A 26,378-nucleotide genomic window follows, 5' to 3' on the forward strand; every position below is an offset into this window, starting at 1 on the left:
TACTGAAAAAAAAAAAGGCGCAGCCGCGGAGTCGCGCCCGTACTCCTGCGGAGAAGCACCCCAGGAGGCTTTGAAAAATATAACCACGCGTGGAGGTGCACGCGCGGGGGTGGGGGGTGAGTGGCAATGTGTGCGTGACGCCGCGCTCCTCCAGGCCACCCCACGGACGGGGCGTCTGCGCCCCGCTCGGCGTTGGTTTGTGCCGGGGGAGCCCCGACGCGCCGCGGAGACTGTGCGTGGGGGCTGGAGAGGCTCACACGCGTGGGGCGCTGCTTGGAGCGAGTGCGACGGGGACATCCCTCCCGCACCCGACAGGTCCCGCTGCTCCCCCTCCTCTCCAGCCTGCGAGGGCGCGTACTCCCTGCACCTGTGGGAAGGGACCCCAAGCAGCGGCCGGGCTCCCGCGTGTCTCTTTCCCCGTGTGCCGGCGCGGCCGCGCTCCTCCTCGCTCCCGCGGGGACAGCCCCGAAGGAAGCGGCTGCTCCGGCTGCCGGGGCGCGCACCGCTCCGCGCCCCTCCGCGCCAGCCGCCAGCTCGCACATTTTCCACTGCACCTCTGGCGAATGCCCGCCTTTCACAGCAGGCGCACAAAGAGCCCTCTCTCTCTCGCTCTCCCCAGCAGCCCGGCTTCTCGCAGGCTGCTCCCGAGCCCCGTCTCGTCCCCTCCCGCACCACTTCCATCACGAAACCGCTCCCGAGCGCAGCCGGAGCCGCTGCCCACAGCTCCGCGCTCAGACCCCCATCCCATCGCTCCCCTTTTAACGGGGGTGTCCCCTCCCAATACAAAATAAAAAAGCAAGAGATGCACTCGGAGAGGTGTATCTCCCTGTGTATCTCCTCCCTATGTATCTCGCCCTTTGCTCATTTCGAGGCGTAAAGCTAAAATGATGGGAGTAATTGGTGGGTGGAAGATCCTAAACCGACGGGAAATGTATGGGCTCAACGACCTCTGGATAACCCGGGTACCTTGGCATGAAAAGTGCAAAAATATTTACTCACCTTGAAGTTTCTATATTTTTAAGCTTTTTAAAAATTTATTTTGTTTTTATTTCTTAAGTCATCTTTTGAGATGGTTCAAGATCCCATCCGAGGTCTAATTATAGTAAGGAAGAAGAGGATGGAAGGGGAATGGGTTGATTCTGGGGGGAGGGCAAAAACCAAAACACCCTAAACCCCTGGATCGAGAAGGTGCTGGACAAAAAGGCTTTCTGTGACTCATGCACACTCTGAAAGGAAGATCTGAAGAACGTTTGCAAGCCTCCTCTGACTGGTTTGAAAGTGATTCCAGCAATTAGGAATTAATTTGGCATGGTCAAAAGGCGATTTCACTGCAAGTTATATCAAGTTATCCAAACTTTTACACAGTTCAAGTGGTGGAAATGGGCCGCTGGGGTGGAGGTAAGGCTGCAGAAAAGGAAAGGAGTGTTCAGGAAAGGCAGAAGAGAGAGAATGGGAGAAAGTACTAAAAATGCGCTGGAGGTCCTAAGTAATAGAAAGATTAGTTTTAATTAAAAAAAAAGGAAATCAGTGGGCTTGCTGGCCGATCAGTACTTCAGGTACAGTATTGGAGGAGGAGGGGTGTGACCCCTCCCCAGTTAATGGCAGGAGCCAGAGTTAGCCTGGGCAGGGCTGCCCCTGGGATGATGTGTGGGGCAAGAGGCACTGGGAGGTGTGGAGGGGAGGATAAACCTGGGCTTTTGAGCACAGGCAGGCCTGCAGTAAAACCATCACGGGGAGGGGCGGCCACCCACCCTGGCCCCAGTGGCTCATGGTGGTGCTGGCCATGGGGTGCACCCCCAGCACGGGTCCTGCGACACCCGCCGGGCCCAGCTGGGGCTCAGGCGTTGGGGTTGTTCCTCATGAGCTCCACGTCGGCGTCCACCATCTCCCTCACCAGCTCCTGTGAAGAGGGAGAGAGGCAGATGAGGAGCACCCCAGAGCATGATGAACACCCCCAGTCCCCCGCAGCAGGACAAGGAGGGGACGAGGCTTTGCTGGGCTCTTCCCACAGCGGTCCTGGCCCTGGCTCTGTCACAGGAGTGGCGGGACGCTCTCCAAACTGGCTTGTTCAAGTCACAGCCTGTATCTCCCTGCTGACACCTCCGCACAAGCGCCCAGCCTTTTCTGAAATGTTGATACCTGCAGGGCCCTTTCCAGGGCGGGTTGGCAGAGCCATCAGGGATGCCCTGTGTTGCCATGGTGGCTGCTGTCACTGGGGGAGTGTCACTGAAAATGGGATTTCTTGGTGTGCCCGAGTCACCCCACGCAAGGCTCTCCCCCTCCCTTCCCCTCCCTGTGAATTGCTTTTAGAGGACACAAACCCAGCAGGTACAAAGCACGCCAGAAAGGCCACTCACATCAAACGTGACTCTCGGCTTCCAGTTCAGCTTTTGTCTGGCTTTGGTAGAGTCCCCTTGCAGAAAATCCTGCGGAAAAGAAGAGAGAGAGACGCTGTGAGAAGCATCCACCTTCCCCACCTCGATGGCCACCCCATTGCTTGCGCTTCCCCATAAGCCGAGCACAGCCAGAGCCACCGTCGGATTCTTCTAAGGACAAAATATTTCTCTTTAAGATATAATTTCAGTGGAAGTTCATATGCCTATAAATCACCAGGAGGCAGCATCCTTTCAGCAGGCTATTTCAGACCGAGAAAGTTATTCTTTGTTTTCATGTGCATGCGGGGTTTGAACTCCAGACTTACAGCCATATAACGGTGAACATTTTATAACAAGTTGTCATATGTCTTATTCATGCTGTTGAATGAGCTGTTTCAAATTCTTTTTTCCCCCATTTGTTTAAATAATGTAAATCACAGAGAAAACATGACAACTATTCTCTTTCAAATAAAAATGTGATCACAGGCAGATGATGCTGAAAGACTGTTACGAATATGGGTAACCACATGCAACAGTAGTTAACATCTAGCTTTTGAACACCTACATATTTTTTTCTAGAGTATTTTGAGCATCCACATGGAAAGAAAAGTCTAAATCTCTCATAAATGAAAATAAATTATCTTTAAACCATTACAGAAACCAAGACTTTGGTCATATTTGCCTTATTGTTCAAGTACTCTTAAAAGTTCTACCACACCAAAACAATCCCACAAACGGTCATCAAAAATAACATAACAAAGTTAAACAAAGAAAAAAGCTCCTTTGACTGTATTTCTAATTGCATGAAAAAACTGACTGAATCTTTGTTTAAAATTCAAATACTGTGTTTAAATAGTTAGCTTCTTCCAACTGTATGTGTTGCTTTAATAAAATATATAATCTTTCCTCACAAGCTTTGTTTCTCTCTATATAAAATTATATCTGTCCAGGTTTAAAACAAAAATCAAACCAAACCAGCTTTATTACAGAACAAGAACGCTGAGGCTGAATTCTACTCTTGCAGTTCGACTTTATGGTGGTAACACAGCAGGGTTTCCAGAAAAATGCCTGGACTTCCTTTCTTCTCCCTCTTCCACCCTCTGGCCAGCGGTGGAGCTAACGAGCATGTTCTGGCTGTAGTTTTTTCGACTGTACTGCCTGCACACTACATTTTTCAGATGCTATCTTTTGTGCATGTGTGGTTCAGGTCATGTTAACTTCCAAAATCACCTCATCCTGTGTGCAGTAAAAATGTAGGAAATTCTTCTTCATAATTGTGCTCCAGAAAGCTCGACAGCTCGCTTCCAGGAGCAGAGGAAATCCACCAAAGGAAATATTGCACTGAAGAAGGGGATGTGGAACAAACACGTCTGCCGAGACTATTCCAGGCAGTGTTTTTACTAGTTCAGTCTTTAGGCTAAAAGCATTTCAGCCTGTCTTCAGAAAAGAGTAAACAGATGGATCAGAACAAAATGATATGAAAATAAGAAATACTGTGATTTCTTTAAATTAGACTAAATGATTTCCTACTGCAGCCCTATAATGGGTTTTTAGAAACTGCAGCAGACATTTGAGGCCAAGTCATGCAAAACCGCATCAGCTCGAGGGGTCCCCTGGAGGGTCGTGTGAATATGGATTGCAAAATCTGGTTTGAAATGGGAAAGACTCCCACTAGCTTTGATAAAATTTGGATCAGATCCTAATGTGCTCATGGAGGTATGCCTTTTATCTGGAGTTTGGTTTAATTTACATTATATATGTGTGTATATATGTGCCTGGAAACCAGGAAATCCTTCTTAAAATAATAATTTCAGTATAAAAACAGTTGCCTTTTATTCAGTTCTAATTCAAGCCATTAGCTAGAAGTGTTTTAATACCACCTAGGTTTATGTCATAAAAGCCATATCATAAAACATGGAGTTTCATTTTTATAAATGCTGTGTAAGTAATAATTTTATATCCACAATCCTTATGTTGAAAACATCCTTTGAAACCAAGCCTATCCAGGATACTGTCTTCCCATTTAAAAAAAAAAAAAAAAGGACCAGGGAGAACAGAATGAATTGCCATCACCTGCTGTATGTAGCTGCATTCTGCTTTTGAACAGCTTGGGAGCAGTCTTTTAACTTTCTTGGACAAATGCTTTTTGTTAAAACAGTTTATCTAAAAAAATACTTTACCTAATTCCAGCCCTTCATTCAAAAACATAAACACACAGCTGCTGAATAGGCCAAAATAAGGTGGGGGGGAGGTTGCAAATCGGTAAAACTGAAGTTATTTGCAATGCTGGATTATACACAGAGAGAACACAAACAACTAGTGTATTAAATCCGTTTAAGTATATAAAAAAGAATTTTTCCTTTAAAAGTTCACATGCTTTAACAATGATGCAGTAAAGGTATTATGGCATAATCTGTGAGGAAAAAAAAAGGAGAGAAAAAAGAAGATTTAATATATATGATAATACAAATTCCCCAGCTGACTTAGGTTAAAAGATTCTAAATGTCTCTCCTGAAGAAGTTTGAGAAACACTACTTTGTAGTTAGATTTACTTGAAAATAGCATTACGGACAAAATGTCTCCTAGGCAGTTTTTAAAAGGTTCTCTAACAGAAGTTACTAGGTACAGAGATCAAATGAAACCATAATATTAACAGCATATTATATCTAAATTCAAGGTTTGACTGTATTCTTCATAGTCAAAGTTTCAACACTGAATGGAAATGATGGCTGGAACAAAGCTATTCCCGATTAAAGGATTGTATTGCAGTCGTGTTTCCTGTATTTTTCTACAAGTAGCTCATAATATGAAAACAATAAGGTAATTACAATAAAATAAGAATATTAAAAAAAGCTCCTCATGGAACAGAATGACTGCTTGTTTATATTATTCGAGTCTTTCACTGAAAACAGATGCATCTGTCAGGCTTCCAAAAGGAAAAAAAAACCCACAAGAAACCACAACCAAAAATCATCTGGCATGCCAATCATTACAGTGTATTGATTTTTCAGTGTCAGGGCTTCACTTCCTGAAGGTACAACCAGATCAGAAAGCAAAGAAAGACAAGGTGAGGTTCCACGGGAGAAAACCTGGATTTTTTGGGGGGGAGGATGGGGTGGGATGGGAGAGTGCTCTCAAAAAACAGCTGCTGCTGCTGAATGTAAACTGCCCAGTATCTCTGTTCCTGATGGAAAGGCACCTGATGAAATGACACCAGTTCATGTTTTGTATTCCTGCAGGATAACTTTTTCGGTGGCGTTGTGCTTTACATACTGACAGGAAAACAAAGCCCTTTGACTCCGTGAAAACCCTGAGGATTTAGATACTGAGCTGAGAGCTGGCAAACCCGAAAACACTGATTAAGGCTTTCTGTTGTTTTTAGAGTACTCAGATCATGAACGTAAAATTAAGTCTTTGCTTTTACTTATCCATTTTGGAAGGAACAAGCCCTTATTCACCATGCAAATACAGTTAACATAAGTGAGTAGTAATGATAAGTTTTACCTGCAAGCTAAGAGTTGGAAACAACACCCATGTAAATATTTAAAGAGTAGGAAGATGGAAAATACAACAGTCAAATTCTCTGTTGTTACTTAATACAAGAGTAAACTCTCCTATGGCTTTATATGCACCTCACTGTCATAAGACTGTCTCTCAGAGAAAAGAATAGGTTTATCCAATGTGAGTTTTTCTGGTTTACTTTTTCTGTAAATGAGGCTGTGTAACTGTGTAGAAAATATCCCATTATTATTAAATCTGATTTTATGATGATTTGGTTTTATTGTCCAAATGCACACATCCAAATACATACAGATAAACAGGGAGAAATTTGTTACGCAATGTGGTAAGGCATTTTTAAATTTAAATTTAAAACCATGAGACAAAAATGTGAAATATTTTAATGTAACTATCACATTTCCCAAGCTCTTGTTCTGAGTGTCATCATGACTCCTATTTTGACTCACGCAGTGATTGATCTGGTTTCACTGTGCAATGTATCACTGTCTCATTCAATTAACTTTAACTGAAAATTTAAAGCCTTGAGACAATGTGAGAAAAAGGAGATAGCATGGCCTGAAAGAAGGCCAAGGCTTCCTTTGTTATTACAGCTCAGCTGATTCCCTTTAAAATGTGCCTTTGCTGAAGCCAGCGTCGAGCGCCAGCTTTTGCTCTCTCTTACTCCAGAGGAAAACTGAGATCAAGTCCTCAGTAAAACACCTGCAATGGAATTGTGCCCAGCTCCGCTCGCTGCAGCAGAGACAAGGCTTTACCTCTAAAAATAAACAGACTTGATCTAAGCACACAACAGTTTTACTGCATCTGAAAAGCGGCCAGGGTTACGTTCACAATCAGCACGACCACTTAGAAGATGATTTGTTACATCAGAGCTCCCGTAAGTAAAGAGCACAGACCCAGCTCGGTGGAGGCTCTGGCTTGCGAGTTTAGTCTTGCACTCTTTTGCTCAAGAAGTTTTGTCAGGAAGGATTGCAAGAGTCTAGGGGCCAAAGTTTCCTGCAAACCCTGCTTGTGTTTTATTTTCCTTATTTCCTTCTTAAAACTGTTGCCTTTCAGCTTTAACTTGTCCTGTTAAAAGAAAAACTAATAAACATAGCTACTTAATTAGACAAATCTAGCTTATAGTTTTGCGTTTTCACCATGATTCTCAGAAATATATATATCAAAATTTATCTTATGAAATAGCCTCCCCTTTTGTGCACTTTTGGGGGGCATTTTTCACAACAATTTTTAATGAGAGTTCACGTAGCACATCTCGGTAGTAATATCAGCCACACAGTGTACATGGGTATCTGCTGCAGCTCATTGCTCAGAGAATAGCCTTGTTAAAGCCTTTGCTGCAAACAGGCAGGAGACTGCATGCGTTGTTCGCTAGGCAGTTCTTCTACCATCACCCTTATCCTCCATTCCCTAGAGTCCTCCTGCACTTGCCACCAGGCCCTGGGATGTCGTGTCTTAACCCAGATGCAACATTGGAGAGCAGTTTCCGTGACTTCAGCCGAGCTATTCCCAGTGCACTTCGTCAAGAAAGGTAGTAAGACCTCACTAGATCAGAGCTGTCAAGCTCGTAAACGTGCACCTTGTTGGTGCAAAATTCAACGCACGGTTCAGCTAAGCTCGGATCAAACCCCAGGAGGCACAGTAATAAGCACTGTGTCTGCTGTACGCTGCTCTGTAAGTGCTTCTGGAGATCCACAAGGCAGAGAGCACTGGCTCGATTTCTTTGCAAAGGGTAGTGTTTGTTATAATATCTATAGTAACAAGGAAAAAAACAGTATAATTATAAAGCAAGAGACTCCTATCTCCACAGTAAATACGAGGAGACTGAAGATAAAACATGTCAATGAGCAAAGCCCAAGCCTAACAAGGAACACAGTAAACATCTTCAGGACTTTTAGAAGAGCCATAATGTGTCGCTCAGTTTTCATTTTTTCTTTCCACTGTTCTTAGAAAAGCAAAGTTGTGGAGCAGTAAAGGTACCAAGGGAATAGAAGAATGCCAGTGAATTTGGTTCCTGATCTAAATTTGTTTTAATGCAGCATGAACAGACTGCTTTCCACTCTTGGGTCAGCAGTCTTTTGCAGAAAGGCAGTATTGTTTGCAAAGAACCACAGGAAAAGGCAAAAGGCAAAAGCAACCAATAGGCTAAAACTCACGTATAACAAAATGCCATTTAAAATACGAGGCATAATGTTTTTTTTCCCCTAGCATGTTTTCCTATGCAAATCCCCTCCCTTTTCAGCAAGCTCCATTTGTACTAAAACCATGCTGAGGGGAAAGGGGAGGGGGAAGAAAGACTTGAGGAAAGGGCTGATTCTGCACAGTCCTGAGCCCCTGCACGTCTGATGGACCTTGCAGGCTGTGAGTGCCGGGCATCTTTAGGATAAGGTCTTATCTCAGGACTCCACTGTACTCCAGCAGTAAGGTGTCAACACAAGCTGCACGGTCAACAAAACCTGAGCGCGGCCTCCGCTTTTCCACCAGGAACCAGGGGCGTTAGAACAGCGGCTTTATCTTATCTGTTTGATAATCTTTAATTTGACCAGCTTCCAAAGAGTTAAGGCAAATGAACTCAGAGCAGCAATAAACATTAGGGCGATAATAACACTAATGGAGCTCCTCTCCCTCCTCCTCCTCTTCCCCTCCCTCCCCTGTGCCTTTTCCACTTCGCTGCTATCAGCCCAAACCGATGCTGAAGCCAGACCTCTCTTTCAGTGACAGGGGGTGATAAGAGACGCGAAGAAAACAGCAAGCTGTCTGGTCTGCTCAGGAAGTCGGGGCCGGGTGGTATTGTCCATCGGCGGGGCCACGCGGCGGCCGGAGGCTAGGAACAATGCTCCGCTCCGGGGAAATGGGCTCACTCAGTGCCGGCTCTGGCAGCCCCACCGACACCGCAGATAAAATGGCGAAGCAGGGGGAGCCGGCCCCGGGTGCCTCGGGAGCCTCGTCGCCGGCCCTAATCGCTTTGATGGAGGCAGTGCCCCGGTTCATCGACGCGAGGCTGCAGGCCGCACGTCCCTGGGAGGAGAGCACGTGCAGACCTTGTGCTGTGGTGCAAGCGCCAGCGAAGCTGCGGGCACGAGAGCCCCTCGCAGGGCTGAGTGTTACTCAGATAGGTCCATTTGCCAAGCGAAGCCTGAGAAAACGTCTTGGCCAGTGCCGTCCCTTGAGACAGATAAAATTCCTCCTGAATTACAGCTTGATATCCCTGAAGCCAGTGCTGAATTTCACTCACTTTGGATCTGGAGCCGAGCCCACTCATCAGGAGCCGTCCTGCACGAGGATCGGCATAGCTCCGCGCCAGGGCATCCTGCTGCAAGTGGGGCCAGGGGTGCTTTTCAGGATCCCACGTGTGAGGCAGGCTGAAGGGTGTTCCCCTCGCAGCAGGGAAAGCCCCGCTGGCTGGCTGCGGTGAGGCAGGTGCTTCCCTCCCTCTCAGTTTGCCCCGAGGCCCAGTTCTGCGCTCTTGGGAAGACCTAGGAGGTGTTCTCTGGCTTGGATGCACGTGTAGCTGCAACCTCAGCTCACAGCTCTGCGAAAGCCAAAGAGGCTTCTGAATGGCAGGTTGTTTCTAGTTTACAGGAATGCCTCTGCTGAAAAAGCAGGGGACTTCTCGGGGAAGAGGAGGAAGATCAAGCCCACTCCATTTGCCATGTTCGGACCATAATCATGATAGTTCAGCTATTAGCGCTGGACACATAAACACTTTCTTTCTGATATGGCATACCCACTCATCCAAATGCACACATCACAGCTTTAGCATGTTTGCTAAATTGCAGACTAATACTTAAATGCTATATGTTATTAGGAACCAAACTAAGCTTTTCCAACTCTTCTAACAAAATAGAATCGCTCTTTGTAAATGCTGGTTAAAGGAGGTACCACTCCCATTGGCCGTCACCGCCCTGTAGCCTGGCTGCTGATAGGAAATGATGTGTGAGCCACCCCTCACGTGCTTCAGGCTGACCTGTGCACAAAGAGATGTCTGAACAATATGGATTTTGCATGACATTTGTGCATTTTCCTCCTCCTAGCAGAGGTTTCGGGGAGGTTATATGTGAGCATGTTTCTTCAGACTCCCTGGCCAGATAGTAGAGAGAATGCATGTGTCACCTTCACATCACTAAAAAACCAAGGCCCTGTGTGGGATGATCCTCTTCCACATGGAGTGGAGATCAGCTGCAGTATAGGAAAAGAACAGCATCCTTCACTTTTCACTGGTACCTTCAAGTCCTGCTTTTGTTCACTATTAAATATGTTTGCCTCTTGCTTCGCCACAGCCTGTTCTCTACTCTGACAACACTTTGGGGGGGAGAGTAAGATAATCGTCTTCATCATCATACATGGTTTTATTGCCACACACAGTATGTATTATTTAGGCAAGGGTATGGTACCTTTTAAAACTATAAAAAAATTGTAAGAATTGCATTTAAATCAACTCTGATTATTTTTCTCATCACTCCCTTCTCTTCACATTTTTTGCAAACACCAGGAAAACGCTCTGTGAAGCTGATTTCAGCAGAGTTTATTGCGTAGTAATGGCTGCATTACTTACTGGAAATGGAATACGGCCCCTAGGGTTAGCTGTCTTCACTGACTGACATGTTAAGATGAATAGGAAAACACATAACCCCTGAAATCCATGCTGCAAGGCTACTTAGCTTCTTCTCTTCTTCCACAAAAAAATACTTCATTTATAACAACTTATATTGCAAGTGTTAATAGGTTCAGTTAACATTGCTAGTCAAATATTGAATGATAACCAACAAAACAATAAACATTAGGACACTGAACTTGTATTCTACCTATAGATATTTATCTATCCACCTTCAGAGCATTAAGCAGCATTTTAATGAATGCAGGTCTGTGATTAGCAGGATATTACTACTCCATAGGATGAATTCTTCATCTCATACAGGATGATTGTCTTTGGTGATTTTACTACCCCTATGGATACTCACATCTCTGAAAAAAACAAGGCATTTGTTATGTTAACATCAAAATGATAATATTTAAAAAAATCTGGAAGGATGTGCTGTTAGTTTTGCCCTAATAAAAATCTTAATTTACTCAAAACATAATTTTTCACCCAAAAAGCATGTCACTGGAAACTTCTAACCCATTTGTAATCAGCAATTGCTGTCTTTGCCCTGTGTTCGGTGCTCACCTCACTACTCTGAACGCTTGGCTGTGACTCAGCTTGGGCAGGAGAGATGGCACTCCCTTCCTTGCCTGTTATACTGATATATGAACCTCTGTCCCCCTGAAGCTTGTAGTAAGACTGGGGTGGGGTGGAAAGGACAGTGAGGGGATGGTTATTTCTCGCTTCCTGTCTTCCTCCCCACTATGGATTAACTAGTACCAAAGAGTCAGCATGGAGGATGGTTAGTCATTTCTCATTGTTTGAAAAACAGTTGCAAAATACTCCCTCTTTGCAGTACGGGGGATGAAGAGGGGAGCTGCCACTTCTCTGGACAAAGCAGCTACGTACTGCCTTTTACTGCTAGCTAGTTTTTTAGAAGCAGCCCCCCCCTCTACACAGTCGTAAACCTGACCTAATTTATGGGACACATCACCTTCCCCGCAACCCCTCACTGCAGCATTCCAATTTCTCACTAAAACCCCCACCTGATTTGAAAACTCTTTTCAAGGCACAATATACAGACAGAGTTTAAGCTGTGAAAGGCTTAAAGGGAGCTTGTGAGCTGAGGCTTTGCTGCCCAAGGGGAAAAAATCCATTTCAAACACAGTATATGGAGGGGCCTCAGGATGGGATACCATGGGGCTCCTGTCCGCAAAAATGAAGCTATGCTTGCCCAGACAGCTCTAGTTACAAAGCAAGCAATGGTCCACAAAAGGGTTAAAATAAAACAAGGTAGGATAATTTCTGATTCTGAGTATGTCCCAAAGGTATTCTCCAGCGTGCTTGATAGAGAAGGAAGTCCAAGCAGTGGCCTTTCACATGACATCATAAAAGCCTAATTTATCACCAGCCACCAAACATCTAGAAAATCATAACATCCTTTCAGGAAAACCATGTGCAAAATAATCAGATTTACTTTGATGAAAGCTTTAGTGCTTCAGTCCAAGTAGGACACTACAAAGAATAACCCTTTGCAGGTACTACCATACAACAAAGCAGGTCACATTTAATGTTTCAAACTCATGCTTTATCCATTAAAAGGCTTATGCATTTCCTGCCCATAAACAAACGTATTTCTATTCTGCATGTGTGTTCAACCAAGACTGCTAAGATAAAATACTGGTCACTGGTAAGTCCAGGCAAGGTAGCCAGCTGAATATTTCCTTTACAGATGAAAAGAATGCTATTGCTGCAAAAGCAGGCACTGTGCTCCCCACTCCCTTGCTTCATAGTGCTTTGTGAGTGTGTTAGGGATATGGTCTGAGTATTGCCACAGCATCTCACAGCTTTTGAAAGGATGCTCTGCAAGTCACAGCAGCCTCTGGCAGCCTGAGGTTCAGGAGCATATATCTGACATAAAGGCAGATTTGCTTCCCTTCTTCCTGCCTTTTAAGTTCATTTTACGAAACCCCAAGTAATGTCCCTAAGAATGAACTATTAAGCATAACCACTTCATTTTCACTGCAGAATGTCTGAAGCTTTTGACTATCTGTACTAGATGTGCGTACTGCCATTTCCAGTCAGGACAAAAGATAGTTGGGGTGGGAATGTTTATCATTAAGGCTAGCGGAGGGCTGCTGTTATGTTGGTATGTTAACAGACAATGAGGAAAAATTGAACTCCATAAAATTTACTTGGAACTCTAAACGCGAACACAATGAAGCCCTCCCAGCACACTCAGCATCCCGGCTACGCTGAACCGAGGGGTGCTTTCCACCTGACAACCTCCAAAACACGTTGCAAAAGACACTCCTGTCTGTCTATTCAAGGCTCTCACTGTTCTGGCATTTCTGCATCGTTGTTCTTTGGCGGCCAGTCTAACCTGACTGTGTTGATGGAAAAATACTGCGCAGCAAGTGATATATCTCCATAAAATCAATTGGTTTCACGTTTGCAAAAGAAATCAAATGAGTCCACTTTTTGTGTTGATTTGATAGACAAAACAGACCATAAAGCAATTAGTGAATGGCTACAATTATCAGCTACATGTCGTTCAAGATTTTTTTTGTCTGTAATGTAAGTTGGTTGGTGTATATTTAGAGATGCGCAGATTCCATTAGACATCCAGTTCACTGGTCCTGCTGCTTAATAATCTGACCCTTAGGCTCCTGCTGGTCAATGGCCACAGGTTCTTCTGGTCTGACTGGAAAAATAACCGGATTTTCCACACCATTCTTGGTAGTTTGTTGTTGCGTGTTCTCTGATCTTGGTTAATAAAAATAACTTCCTATTACATTTCCTGCACAGGAAAGCCCGGAAAAAAAAATCATAGTTTTTCCTATTCTATCTTTCACTTTCTTTCAGAGCAGACATCCAACCCACCACAAAATCTTCCAAGAAATCAGTAAGAGTAATAAACCTATTTTATTTTCTTTTAAAAAAATCAGTATTTTGTTCTCTTTCATCCTTCCCTTTCCTTGGCTATTTAATTTCTCTCACTTTACTTGTTGTTTAAATCTTTCACATTTTTTGGCTGATTTATTTTCCTGTAAAATCCCATTTCTCTCTTTTTATTGTAAGGCATTTTTCTTTCCTAATTTGATGTCTCTCCCAATTTCTCTCTTTCACTCAAGGGCTGCCCATTTCTCTTTCGAACATCATTCTCCTGTTCCTCACAAACATCCTCTTAAACCTGGCCTTACTTCCCCATCTCTCCTTCACCCTTAAAATACATCACCTCACTGAGATTTTGTTCTCTTCTCATTTCTGCTATAGTGATCTTCTCACTTGAATGTTTTTCCATTTTTTCCCAGGTGTTCTCTATGCATCCTCATAAACTTGTTCCTTTTTCTTGTCCAGTGGTTCTCCATCACATACCAGTGCCAGCTTTCTCTTCACTCAGGTTATGAATTTTGTGTAGAATATTGCAGGATTTGGGAGACAATTTGTATTACCACCAACACAGCAGAGGTTTGCTGTGTTAGGTTTTAAAAAATAGTTTTTAAAAAAGCAAAAAAAATCTCCTAAAGCTTACAGTGTGAGTTTCAGTAGGGGTAAAAAGCATTTACTGTTATTACTGTTCACAGTAGTTGCCTATAAAATTCCACAGATTTGGCAGTGCATTCACCATATATACTTTAAAAGCATGCATAATATGCTCTGTTTCTTTCCAAAGCATCACCAAATGCAAATACCACTTCTTGAAATCTGTCCTCTCAATGACCTTCTTTGCTTAAACACTTTCAATTAAATAAAGGAATTTTTGACCTGTTACCAAAAAATTCTTCATTATTTCACCCTGCAGCAGACAAATATGAAAAAGCATTACAGAAGGAAAGCAGTTAGCATTTTCTAATGGTTCTGCCCTACTTACCAAACCTCCCTTAGTTCCACAGTTAAAAAGCAAGCAAACTACTCAGACAACACAGGAGTAGGCACGGGCTCAGAATACTCCAATGCTTTCACCTGTAAAACGTTTAAAATGTGAGATGCCTCATCCATCACTTGATTCCTTTACATGGAAAGTGTCTCTTGAGACCATTCACACAGGAATCATCTATTGCCAAGTTTCAATATGAAAGACAGAGCTGTTCTTCAGACAAGCAATCCTATTTTTCATTCACGTTTTGGCAGGGCAGAGATGCCAGGTAAGGGTCCCATCATACATGGCACAAACACAGAAATGGCAGCCCTTTCTCTGAAAATCTATCAAAGTCAAATATCAGCTCCTGGAATATTCTGTTAGAATTCATCTACAGCTCACATATCTTTTCCAGTGCAGGTCACCAATAAACTTTATGGCTTCGTTTACTTTGCTTGATGTATTCCAATGTAACAGGAAATACATATGAACACATAAAGCCATGAATGACAGAATTGTCATGTATCTACTGAGAATCTAAAAAGCAGATGAAAAAAAGCTAGATAAACTTCTTGGCGGCTTCATTCCACTTGTAACTGGAGCAAGACTTCAACTAGACATAATACCATTTAGACAAAATAGAACTACTTGACAGCAGCATTACAATGACTATGAAGGACCACCAGAGAAGAAAGATACAGATTTTATATAATTAAGCAATAGTAATGACATTACAATGGCAAGAAAGCACTGTCATCCCTGTTTTACAAAGCTAGGAGGTAGGGTGATTTAGGGACTTGACCAGCACCTTGGAATGAGAGGGAGGAGCAAAAAGAAAACCCAGCCTGTATCCCACCACTTCCCTCTGATATACAGCTTACTACAGATAAAACAGCCAAAGCATTCACATCGTAGTGCATCTGGCATAATTTGCCCTGAATAAGTCCTTGCCATTGATTTGGAGTGAGCAGCCCCCCAGCAGCAAACTGCTCCAAGGATGAGTGGACATACAGCATCTTGATGCAGCAGGTGACTTATTTAACCACATATTTCTTGTTTGTCTAAAGTCTCACTTTTATTTCTGCCCCTGGATTTTCTTTTATAGCTTCTTTCACATAAAAATCAAATACTCATCCTAGTAATATTGAAGAATTATCATCGCTTCCTCAACTTTTCCCCTCCAGGCCCCTATTATTCACTTGGGAGTAACAGAACTCATGAGTTTATTGGTTTGTCTTCTGTGGTCTAAAGACAATTTTCATCTTCTCAAAGATTTTCTCTACATGTAAAAGGTCAGAGCAAAAACTTAACATGTCAAAAACTTGAGATTTGTATAATCACAGGATCCCAGAACTTTCTACTTTATGAAAACAAACAAACAAACAAAAGGATAATACGGTATTAATTACAGGACTGCAAAAGTTGGCAACACAGAACAAATGGAAATTTATTTCACTTCACTGTCATTCAGGCAGGGATTCACTCTGCCATTTGCAAGGAAGGACCCTGCAGTGCGCTGATGCTGAAGCCTACAGCAGCATGCTTTCCTTTTCCCCTGATTTCATTTTCACTCCAAAAGATAACAGACTTCATCAAAACTTTTTAGAAGTGGATTATCCCATGCATTTTTGTTTTTAAATATAAAAGCATTCAAACTTATCATAAAAGCTGCTTAACACTTTATAAACTTTTGCCAAGGTATCCACAAATTAATAATTAAATCTCCACTTACTATTAGAAAAGTATCACAAAAGACTTCATGTTCTGAAGTCTACTACTGATGACTACTACCTGTTCAACAGTGCTACCCACAACATCTCACTGCAGTAGCACACAACTGAAGCATGAAAAAAACAAAAGCTTTAGTAACCAGAAAAACCCAAATCAAAATGATACTACAGCTTCTAAATGAGCTTCACAATACACTAGAACATGGTATATGGCAAAACTGCTAATTTCTGTGGTCTTGAGGTTTGATTTGAAAACATAAAGACTGAAATTGTTCACTGCTATTAAAAAAAAAATATTAACCTAGATGGACTGTCTGGCAGTTTACACTAAAAAGACCCAAATAAACCAATTGTATCTTTTAAAACTAAAACAGTGTATATTTTAACAGCATATCCCGCCGTAAAGTCCCATGAACTTGCTATTCCACACAGGCAGTGAACTGAGAGCGCTCTGACTTTTCATAGCATCTTTTGGCATCGTTTATATTTAAATAATAACAGACAGGATCATTTTCATCAACATGAAAAAGAAGTTCAGATCTAATCAAGAGACAGCACTGTCTCCTGACACTGCCTGCTCTATGCTTGCTTGAGCACGTAGGCAGCAGCTGGCAGTTCCACGGCTTGATCATTACTATTGCTCTTCAAATTATGCCTGTCACACAGGTTAGGAAAACATGAGTAATTAAACATAAACAGCATCATAAAATAATAGTAAGAAAAAAATTAATAATCATCCAAAAGAGTGTTTGGGGCACCTCCCTAAACCACCTTGGATTTCTGCCCCTTCTGCTCAGTTTTCCTCTGTGTACTTTTTAATTATTTCCTTCATGAGTCCTTTAAGGCAAAGAAGTTTGTAGAGGCAGGAAAAAAACACGTATTAGAACTGATGAGAAGAGTGATATGCAAAAAAGAGAAATGCCAATTAAGTATTCCCTGAACTACTGCAGCCTGATTTTGAACCGCTTGTGGCAAAGACTTACGCCTCACTATGACACTCCTAGTTCAAGATGTGTGTATTTTAAATGCAAAATTTCAGAAGTTGCTTGTTCCTTACCTGAACCATGCACTACAGCTGGCCACCGGATGTAGAATCTCTCTTCTGGCCCATTAGCTCATTATACCAAGTTCAGTATTTAAACCATATGCAGGTCAATGCAGAAATTCTGCAGTCCTGCAGCCCCAGTAGTACATGTAGATGTGTGCCTCCTTTTGCTCAAATAGTCAACAACCAAACTCATTCCTAGCTCAGTTCTCTTACAAAAACAGCATAAAACAACACAGCAATAAAGACTGAGACTTTGGACCATGTTATTAACAATCCTAAGCAGGTTGTTGCAGCCTATTTTTGTGCTCATGGTTACTGGAACTGAGCATGCAGTTCTGGTAATTGCATACAAAAATGACCAGCTACATGAGTAACGGGGCATTTGCCATCTGCAATTATTATTGTGTAGGAACTGTGTAAAATGTGCGATCCTTCATGTTAGCAGACATGCAAATACTAGGTAAAAAGGTTTTCAGCTGCTTTTCACCCAGAATAGTTATTCATGTATCTAACCAAAAGGTGCAACCAACTCGATTTACTCCTACTTGGGCCGTGTTTCGCATGAATTAGACAAAGTACAATGTAGGGAAGACTCGTGCCTGTCTGTGCCTGTCTACATAAGAAGAAAAATAAGCGCAGCAACATACATAATGTTTAACACATTCATATCCACGTTAAAAGCACATTTAGAGATAGTTCTTGTTCTCATTTGGTAATTTTTGCTCAGGTGTGTGCCTTAAGTTATGTATTTTCATACAAACTTCAGCACCTCTCTGAAACAAAGCTGCTCTTCCCACAAATCTAAGTACTTCACTTCTATGTTCAAGATCAAAATTGTTTCGCTTACCGCGTCAGAGGTGCTAACTAGTGTACTAAAAATACGCCAGCAATTCAATACACCTGGTCAAGCTATCTAACTTAACACTTTGGTAGGGAATTCCCATTTCTGGGGAGGAGGGACTTGCACGTTCTCATGCAAACTCCCACCGAAATCAACAGGAGCCTGGCCAAGCAGTGTCTGAGTGGGCTAAATACAGCCAAGCTTTGTAATGTTCATCATCATTGCTGGCAGCATCTCTCCAGGCTACACTCACAAATTTGACAGTAGGAAGAAATGAACTGTCTGCATCTGCCATTAGTCCTGTTCTTTATATATCTCCTTGATTTACTCCTCTTTCCACTAGCTTGACGTAAAGACCACTAAACTCAACAGTAGAGTCTCTCCTTGACTTCAGGGTTCAGTTTAAGCTTTTTTCTCAGCATCAACAGATAACATAGGATGCGTACCCAGCTTGGTACCAAGTATCTTCAGACATTCTAAGTAACTCCAATTCATGATTCTTTTTATCTTCTCTTTAATGTTTTTCTACTACACTTTTTTCCTTTCTCACCATTACCTTCCTTCCCTATCTCCTTAAAGCCTCTACCCTTCATCTTCCTATTTCCCAGCTCAGTGCAATCCCCGTCTTCTGCTTTCCTAAGGCTTTTCCACCTTTCACATGTATGAATATATATACTTCAATCTTCAGTCACATCTCTGGAGAGGGTGTTCAGTTAATTTGGCTCCCCCCACTAATCAACTTTCCAACAGAGTTTGCTTGCCAGGACTGGGGTAAATTATACTCAGATTGATTAATTAAGATATAATAAACTCCATTTACTATTTACCAATGTGCCATATGTGGCAAAAAATAAAAAAGTATATGAAACCAGGAGACCCTCTGGCTGGTTTATGGACCCAAAGTCTTTCTGGGAAGGTCACAAATCTCCAAGATATCTCCGCACATTAAGTTTTGCACTTGGATTTCTAATTTAGCTGAAAGATGTGTAAAAACACATGCAGTCAGACAGCTCCTTGGCTATACATCTAAGGAAGCTCAAAGCATAAGTTATTACTTCCAAAGTCAATTGTAACTTATGCTCACTAAATTGGCTCCAGATCCATCCTTTTCAGACAGTAGTATAGGAATAATTTATTCTTTTGGTGAAAAGCACCCATTTTAGCTAAACCACACCCCCAGCTGGGAGTCTTACCAGCAGAAGTGCCAAAGGCAGAGGGATTCAGAGGCACACAGCGCTATTGGAGGCCAGCGGAACAGGGGTGAATAAAGCACAGTATGTAATACTGTATGTATGTCTGTCAGCACACTGAAACATATAACCTCTCCCTAACATAGGGGGTCCGCAACACAAATCCGAGAGGAAAATTTGTTCCTGTGGTTCAATCATCATGTTAGACGAAGAGGTTTCCTCGCTTTTAACATCCATGCAATTTATGCCAGGAGTCTTACGGATAGTGGTGAAACCACTGCAGCTTTCTGAGGACCTAATGTTTTGATCTATGCCCTCCATGTGTACCTTGTTTTCTCCCATCAAGAAAATGCTGTACATAAATATGGCACGAGGGGTTTGAAAGCTGTAATTTTAGACATCTAACCCAGATGCCAAGTTAAGAGCCTAACCAACGGACAGATAAAAATTCTACATAAACCAGGAGCTTTTCTCTCCCTAATTACCCTGGAAACCCGAGTTAAATGATTTACGTGAATTTAGCCCTTTCCAATGGCAGCAGTGGCTTGAAGTGATTTGCTCCACCAGAGAGTTAACTTCCCCATGAGAGGCTGCTTCACTAGCCATCTACAGAAACACTGACCTACATACCTTGCAAAGGCTTTTCTTCCCCCAGGTGAACTCCTGCATCACCAGCTATCCAACAGGAACCTCCTCATATGAGATCTTTAATAGCAGCAGCTGCTGAAGGAAAGGGAACTGCAGAAACACACTTATTGCCAAACTGTGCATTTAAATGGAAGGAGGAGAAACAGATGGAGAAATCACTCTCCAGACAGTGTTTACTAGCACAATCAGCACCTGAGGCAGCACTTATTCAGGTGCTGAAATTACAGAGCTAAGTTTTATGATGAGAAATCTGTTCCTCATATGACAGCTATATTTCTCATCATGGATCATAAAAAGCAGATGATCCATCAGATAACTGCTTGATTGTAACGTGCATCACAATAAAACCATCAACTTTCTGTTTTGTTTTACGACCCTGCTTACATCTGGAATGCTTTCAAGAAAGATGCTGATGTTCTCTTTGGGTACAAACTGACTCAGGGCGCTTCTGGATTGCTACTTATGAGGTAGCAGATAATAAGAATAATGAGAAATGATAGCAGAATTACCTCAAATTTTGCTACCAGGAAGATCACTATATTACCACTAATATAATTTTATTAAATATTTTTCTTGGACTGGACCATAAAGAGGATTCTTAATTCTCTGACACCTTTCTCTTCCTTTTCAGTCAAACAAACTATTCCTTTCAGTCCTCTATTTCCTTTTACATTACAAATCTTTTCCACAACTACTAATTCAATAATAATAATGACAGTGATAAAACAAGTATTTGTAGTAACTCACATAGTTCCATATTTCTATAATAATAACAGTAATTTCTTATCTTTACATAGTATTCGTTGTCAGATCATTTCTAATTCTTTTCCTCTTAGAGGTAGACAAAAAGGTGAAACTACTTTTCCAAGGCTGCAGAGCAAGCCTCAAGTAAAATTCCTGACTTAGATAAGAGTATTCAGTGAAAATACGAGCTTTGCTGTAATTCAACACCCCAAAGAGACGTTATCAAAAGCAATTTTTAAAAAGACTTAAAGATCTGTTCTTGAAGATTGTTGTGATCTCAGCAGAGCACTAAAATTGGAAAAAAGTTGTCTGTACTGATGTGCAGTCTGCCTCTTTGCTTGGCAAGGTTACAACCCCATTAAACAAAACAAAACAAACTAACCCTCTGGTCTTGCACAGCTCTACCAGGAGGGCTTGCAAGTTCTCTGGACAATTGAGGTTGCTCTTAAATTGTGGTGTTGATCCATCACATGTTGAAATCAACAACACTGAACCACAGCTCAATATTCAAATCAGTTCTGCGTGGAGGAACAGCATTTCTGCCACCAGCCAGAACATTGAGTCACTTCATTCTTGACCTTAACCAAATGGGTTGAAGCAATATGTACTTCATATTCGCCTGCAAAAGCTCAGCTGTGCTTAGTATTAGCGAAGACTTTCATTCATTCCAAGTACCAGACTTCAGCCATTTTTTTTCTGACTGCATGATAAAGTTCAGATGTTTTAAAAAGACCCTTCTTCCCTACATGTGTCCACCCAAGCAGCAGCAGCAGGGTTTCTGCTAAAACCTGACAATGAAATTTGCCTTTGGAGAAAGACCAAACATAGAAAACTTCAGTGTAAACAACAATTGTTTCAGAAAATTATGAGTGCACCAGCCGAGGGCAAGGGAGTTGTAAAGGAACATATTTTGCCAGCTCAAATTCAGCAGACCTTATCAAGCTCCCACCTTCTTAATACACCATGAGTACAGACCCTTAAAGCTTCTTATTGTACAGTCCAGGCCTCCTCCACTGCACTTATGGTGGTCTGACCAGCCCTTCACCCCAAATCTCACCCTTCCTCCAAGCGGCAGCAAAGAACTGTTTAACCTGCATCTATAATCTTATTTCTACCCCAGCTGATGGGGAATCCAGGCTGTCCCTCCATGAGGCTAGTGAACTCGTACACCCTGGACTGATCACCAAACTCCCACTGTGTTTTGCTAAGTTACACAAATGCATTTTTCTTTTGCAATAGTTCCAGTAGAGATACAGCCAGCTCCTAAGGGAACTCTAAGTGGCAGATATCTGTTCCCAAAGCCAACTGTGCCTATGTCTCTGTAAATCACTGAGCTACTTGTGCTGAGTAGCTAGAAACAGAAATGAAGGGACTGAGCCCATCTTTTTCCTTGGTATCTTCCAGATACCCCACAGATATTGGGAAACAGCATGGAGGAAGAGAAGCAAAGATTAAATGATGGAGAAGAGTGCTGTGCTCTGGATCCATAAGGACAAAATGGGCAGGAATAGGGACTGCACTTAAAAAACAAATGGGATGTCTCTGTTGCAAGGCAGGTGTTCTCATTGAAGGCCTAGAGATGCTTATGTGTCATTAAGATGATGAAAAGAGCTTTAACACCTGCCTGGTTGTGTGCAAACAATGCCCCATCAAGACCTAGATCATGGTACATGTAATAATGTACTTATCAGATAGAAACAAATGCACTGGGTGGATGAAGTAGGGCCTGAATTGCAGAATGGAAAAGCAACAGCAAGCAATACATCTTCCTTCCCCCTTTTTTGATTAAAATGACTGTATTTAAACTAAGGGGTGTAACTAGAAACTGGGAGTTTTAGAAAAGCAAGGAATGTCTTACCTGCATCCACAGAAGGTAAGCAAGATGCATGCAAGTGTTGCTACTGCTCTTCTACAATCTTCAGGTTATCTAATAGGACTGTTATTTCATCCTGCAGATGAAGCATTGCTATTTCGAGTTAAGAAATACTTCTATTTAAAAATTCACATTTCATTGTAAAGTTAACCTCTGAAAAACAGGCCTATACTTACAAAATCAAGAAATACATTGGAAGCACTTGTTTTAGATGCTTCTGTTACTGCAAGCACCAGCTACAGAAAAAGAAAAAAAATAGCCACCTTTCTTTTTCTTCAATACGGTTATTAATTTTTGTATTCCAGTAGTTCTCTACAGTATGTAAGCAGTGTCCTCACATGTAGGAGGACAGAAGCTCCTGCGTTTTATAAGCAGAAATTCCTTTTGCCAGAGAATCAAACTGGGATTTGATGGTTGTTCTACAATGCTTCTAAGGAGCTAGCCTCCATTTATCTGCTTATGTCTTTAACGGTTGATACGATAAAAGTTTGGATACTCTCTGATGAACCCCAAGCAAATGGAAAGAAATTTGTGTCTTTTTTTAATCAGGATATTACCTGATACTGCTTGCAGCTGGAGAGGGTCCTGCACCTTTTTATTAGTACAACATTCAAAATCTCTTCTATGATACTTAATTTCTATAACAAGACATACATTTTAGTATCGTGAGATTCTGCATTAGGGTTTACTACTACACTTTCTCCTTGAAGGCCTTCTTTCCCACCCCTGCAGCAATATCTCTCTGCCAAACCAGCCCAATCTTCTCCTCTCATTTTAATTGAGGCTAACTGGATCCATCTGCTGCATGACTCAGGGGTTACTCTGAACCTCAGAGAAAAGTCCATTCCTATGCCAGATCTCAGAGATTTCAGCCCTGCTTTTAGAGAATGCAGTTTTCTGTTAAAATTTTATGTAATGGAAGGTTAAATTTTAGCACAGATGTTTGCACAGCAGTGAAGAGCTGAATGAGCCACTTGACACACCTCTGCCAAGCAGCCTGAAGTCAAAGGTAATGAACATATGGCTGCTACTCTCTGCCTCATAGCTTGCTTGCTCTTAAGGTCAGTCCACATTTTTATAACTTACTACACTTTTGTTAAGGCCTGAACCTGAAAGCATGCTTTGGCTATCACAGATATTGTTGCTGTCCTTGTGCATTATGATGGGTAGCATTTACAAGTGCCTGCAAACAGAGATGGGAAGTACTTACGCCAAGTAAGTGTTTAAAATGGGCACTAATGTGAGGAGGCATTTCTAATTTTCATTGCTGGCAGCCAAAAATAAAGCAGCATTTAGTAAGTAGGACCAGTGTGTGGGGGGAACAATGCTTAAACAAATTGGAGCATATCATTACTTTTTCATTGGCAACTTAAGAATCACAGTATCATTTTGACATAGCTGGGCCACGGACATATTTTTAACAAAGGGATATACACATAATATAATATTACTTCAACTGCTATTATAACATTGCATGCAAGTAACTCCTGCTGATTTAATAGTGCTTGGAAAAAATAATATAGCATTTGTCTCCACGGAATAAAATTCTTCAAGATCCTGGCAATTAGTTGAATGAAGCAACAGAAGCAACAAAAATACTAAAAGTGCTAAACAACTAATGGGAACCAAACTCGACCAGCTTCCCTATGCCAGGAACCATAGAGACCTGATCTTGATTTTTGGCAGTTCTGCCTTTAACAGAGCTCCTAGTGGTTTATATTGGTCTAAAAATTAGGATCTATTTCCATGAGTTCAGTCTTGTCATTCTTCCTAAAACACAGTTTGAAGCAGCAATGAATCCAAATAAATCATACATTATGGGGGGTACCACTGAATAATTTACTAAAAGTGTGAGAGGCATTTGGTACATGCTGCCAACTGCCCGAGTCTGGACAAATAACAAGTGAAGAATTTTCAAGTCACTGTCAAGTGCTGAACTATTCCACTCAGCACTAGAGATGTATCTTCCATTCTCTCCAAAAGGCAGAAGTACAGTGAAAAAGCATGACGGACCTCTCCAAATATGCAAGCAACAGAGAAAAGGGTATGAGACAATACTGCAAGATAGTGTTGCATGCAGGGAGTGTTGCTGGCCTTGAAGTCACCTCTCAAAGTGTGGTAACACCCTAGGGTGTCTCCTGCCATTGCATCATTCAAATATGAACCGGGAAAAAAGAAACCCCAGACCTTTAAAGAAACCTGTTTTCAGTGAGGAATTATTAGTAGATGGAAGCTGGTGGAGAAAGGACTTTGATTTCTGCAGCTTTAATTCCCACTTGAGTTCCATGTATGTTCAAAAAGGTGGCATCTCCTGAAGGAGAGGCAATATGTTAGGTCATTGGTCACCTTCCAGTCACTTCATCTTCCCAGTGAGCATGTCCCACTTTGGGGGTCATCTGCAGACAACTCCCTGAAGCAAAGTGGACTTTGGTCACTTTTCCCCTGCATTATTTGCATGGTCCTGTGGGTATCTGTGGCTCTGATCCACCATGAAGTTTACACTAGAACTAGTATAAACCCTAAGGTGAATCTAGCCAAGTATTTCAAATGTCTTAATTCCACTGAGCAAATATTTTCAGATATCATCCTAACTGAAAAGTTTTCCATGTTTGATTCCAAATGAATCTTTTCTATAACAGTGTTTATATTTGGCTACCTGCTGAATCAAACCAACGGGTTTCTATGGAGCTATGCTGGGAAGGAATTTGGCCTATTCTCTTTAAAATATATTGTGCTTGAAAAGATGTGACACATGACGTCAACTGGCTGTATTTTATCTTGAGTTGTTTCAGATAAACAAGGCCTGTTTTCTAGTAGGCTGAAGTACCTCCACAGGACCACTGCTTCACAGGAAGCGGAAAAGAAAGACTTCCCTTTCAACTGCAGCCATCTGACCGTGCTGAAACCCAAACACTCTGAATGGCACTGTAATCAGAAGCAGCAGGCACAGAAGCTTAAATTATATGTCAGATTTGAAATAGATGTGCAGTGGATCACTTTGATTAAGAGCGCCATATTTCACCTGCTAGCAACTGAGGATTGCATTCCTCATTCTTCTGCAAAGACAACACTGACCACGCCTTGTGTTTGCCGAAATCATTACTGAGAACGCCTACTCTGTTAGTGGAATAGTGCACACGAAGTAGGAAGTAAACTGCAGCTTCATCGTGGGTGTCCACTGCTAAACACTTGGAAAGGCACACAGCATGAAGTCCCCATCACTGTGAATAGCATTGTTATCTGATACAGCAAGACCTGACACAACCAGTCATGGACAGGGAATAAATGTTTCATCAAACACCATAAGTACACCTAATAAAAGCAAATGCTGGGATGTCTGTTTAAGTGTGATTTTTAAATTAGGCTTTTCAGAATGTGATGAGCTAGCTTTGCTTTGCTGACATGACTTGCTTCCAAGAGATGCAGGTTGACATTTTTGTCCAAAGTCAAACGCCTATGGTGGATTTTGCTTTGTCACCTTCGCGCAACCAGGCATGTCTGACATTGTGCGCTACAGAACCAGAGCTGAACACCATGACTGTAACAGGTCAGGATGCTGGCTTGATTTCAAATACAAAGCTTCTCGCGCTTTCAGGTATTTCAGATATATTGTTGACTGACCTTACATGATATGCAATTTCATGAGCTCTAGCAGTTAATTGGTGCACCAACTTCCTTCTGTAAAACTTATTCAAAATTGTATATAAAGATACTTCATGGTACAGATTGGCTTTTTGAAGTCCTTAAAGTGGTTTAAGTTGATATAATTTCTTGTTAGATTTAAAAAAAACAAACAACCCACGAACCAATAGGTCTTCCATTTAGCAGACTGCACGTGCATCAACATGAGTGAAAGAAGAAATACACCTTGTATCAGAGTCATATGATGATACAGTCATGCACAGAGATATAATCAAAATAGTAAAATGATACAAGCATGTTTTAGTATATTTCTGTTTCACTTTTCAG

General features: G+C 41.9%; 1 protein-coding gene across 1 annotated transcript in view; it reads right to left on the reverse strand.

The window, feature by feature from the left end:
- Nucleotides 1-1,062: 1,062 nt before the first annotated feature.
- Nucleotides 1,063-26,378, reverse strand: part of GMDS (GDP-mannose 4,6-dehydratase) — a 437,246-nt gene continuing 411,930 nt past the window's right edge. Inside the window, 2 exon segments of the mRNA XM_068395823.1 lie at nucleotides 1,063-1,900; nucleotides 2,358-2,426. Of these exon segments, the coding sequence (XP_068251924.1) occupies nucleotides 1,838-1,900; nucleotides 2,358-2,426 (132 nt within the window). The 3' untranslated portion in view covers nucleotides 1,063-1,837.

The sequence above is a fragment of the Nyctibius grandis genome, chromosome 3 (genome assembly GCF_013368605.1).
Source record: "Nyctibius grandis isolate bNycGra1 chromosome 3, bNycGra1.pri, whole genome shotgun sequence".
NCBI classification, from domain to species: domain Eukaryota; kingdom Metazoa; phylum Chordata; class Aves; order Nyctibiiformes; family Nyctibiidae; genus Nyctibius; species Nyctibius grandis.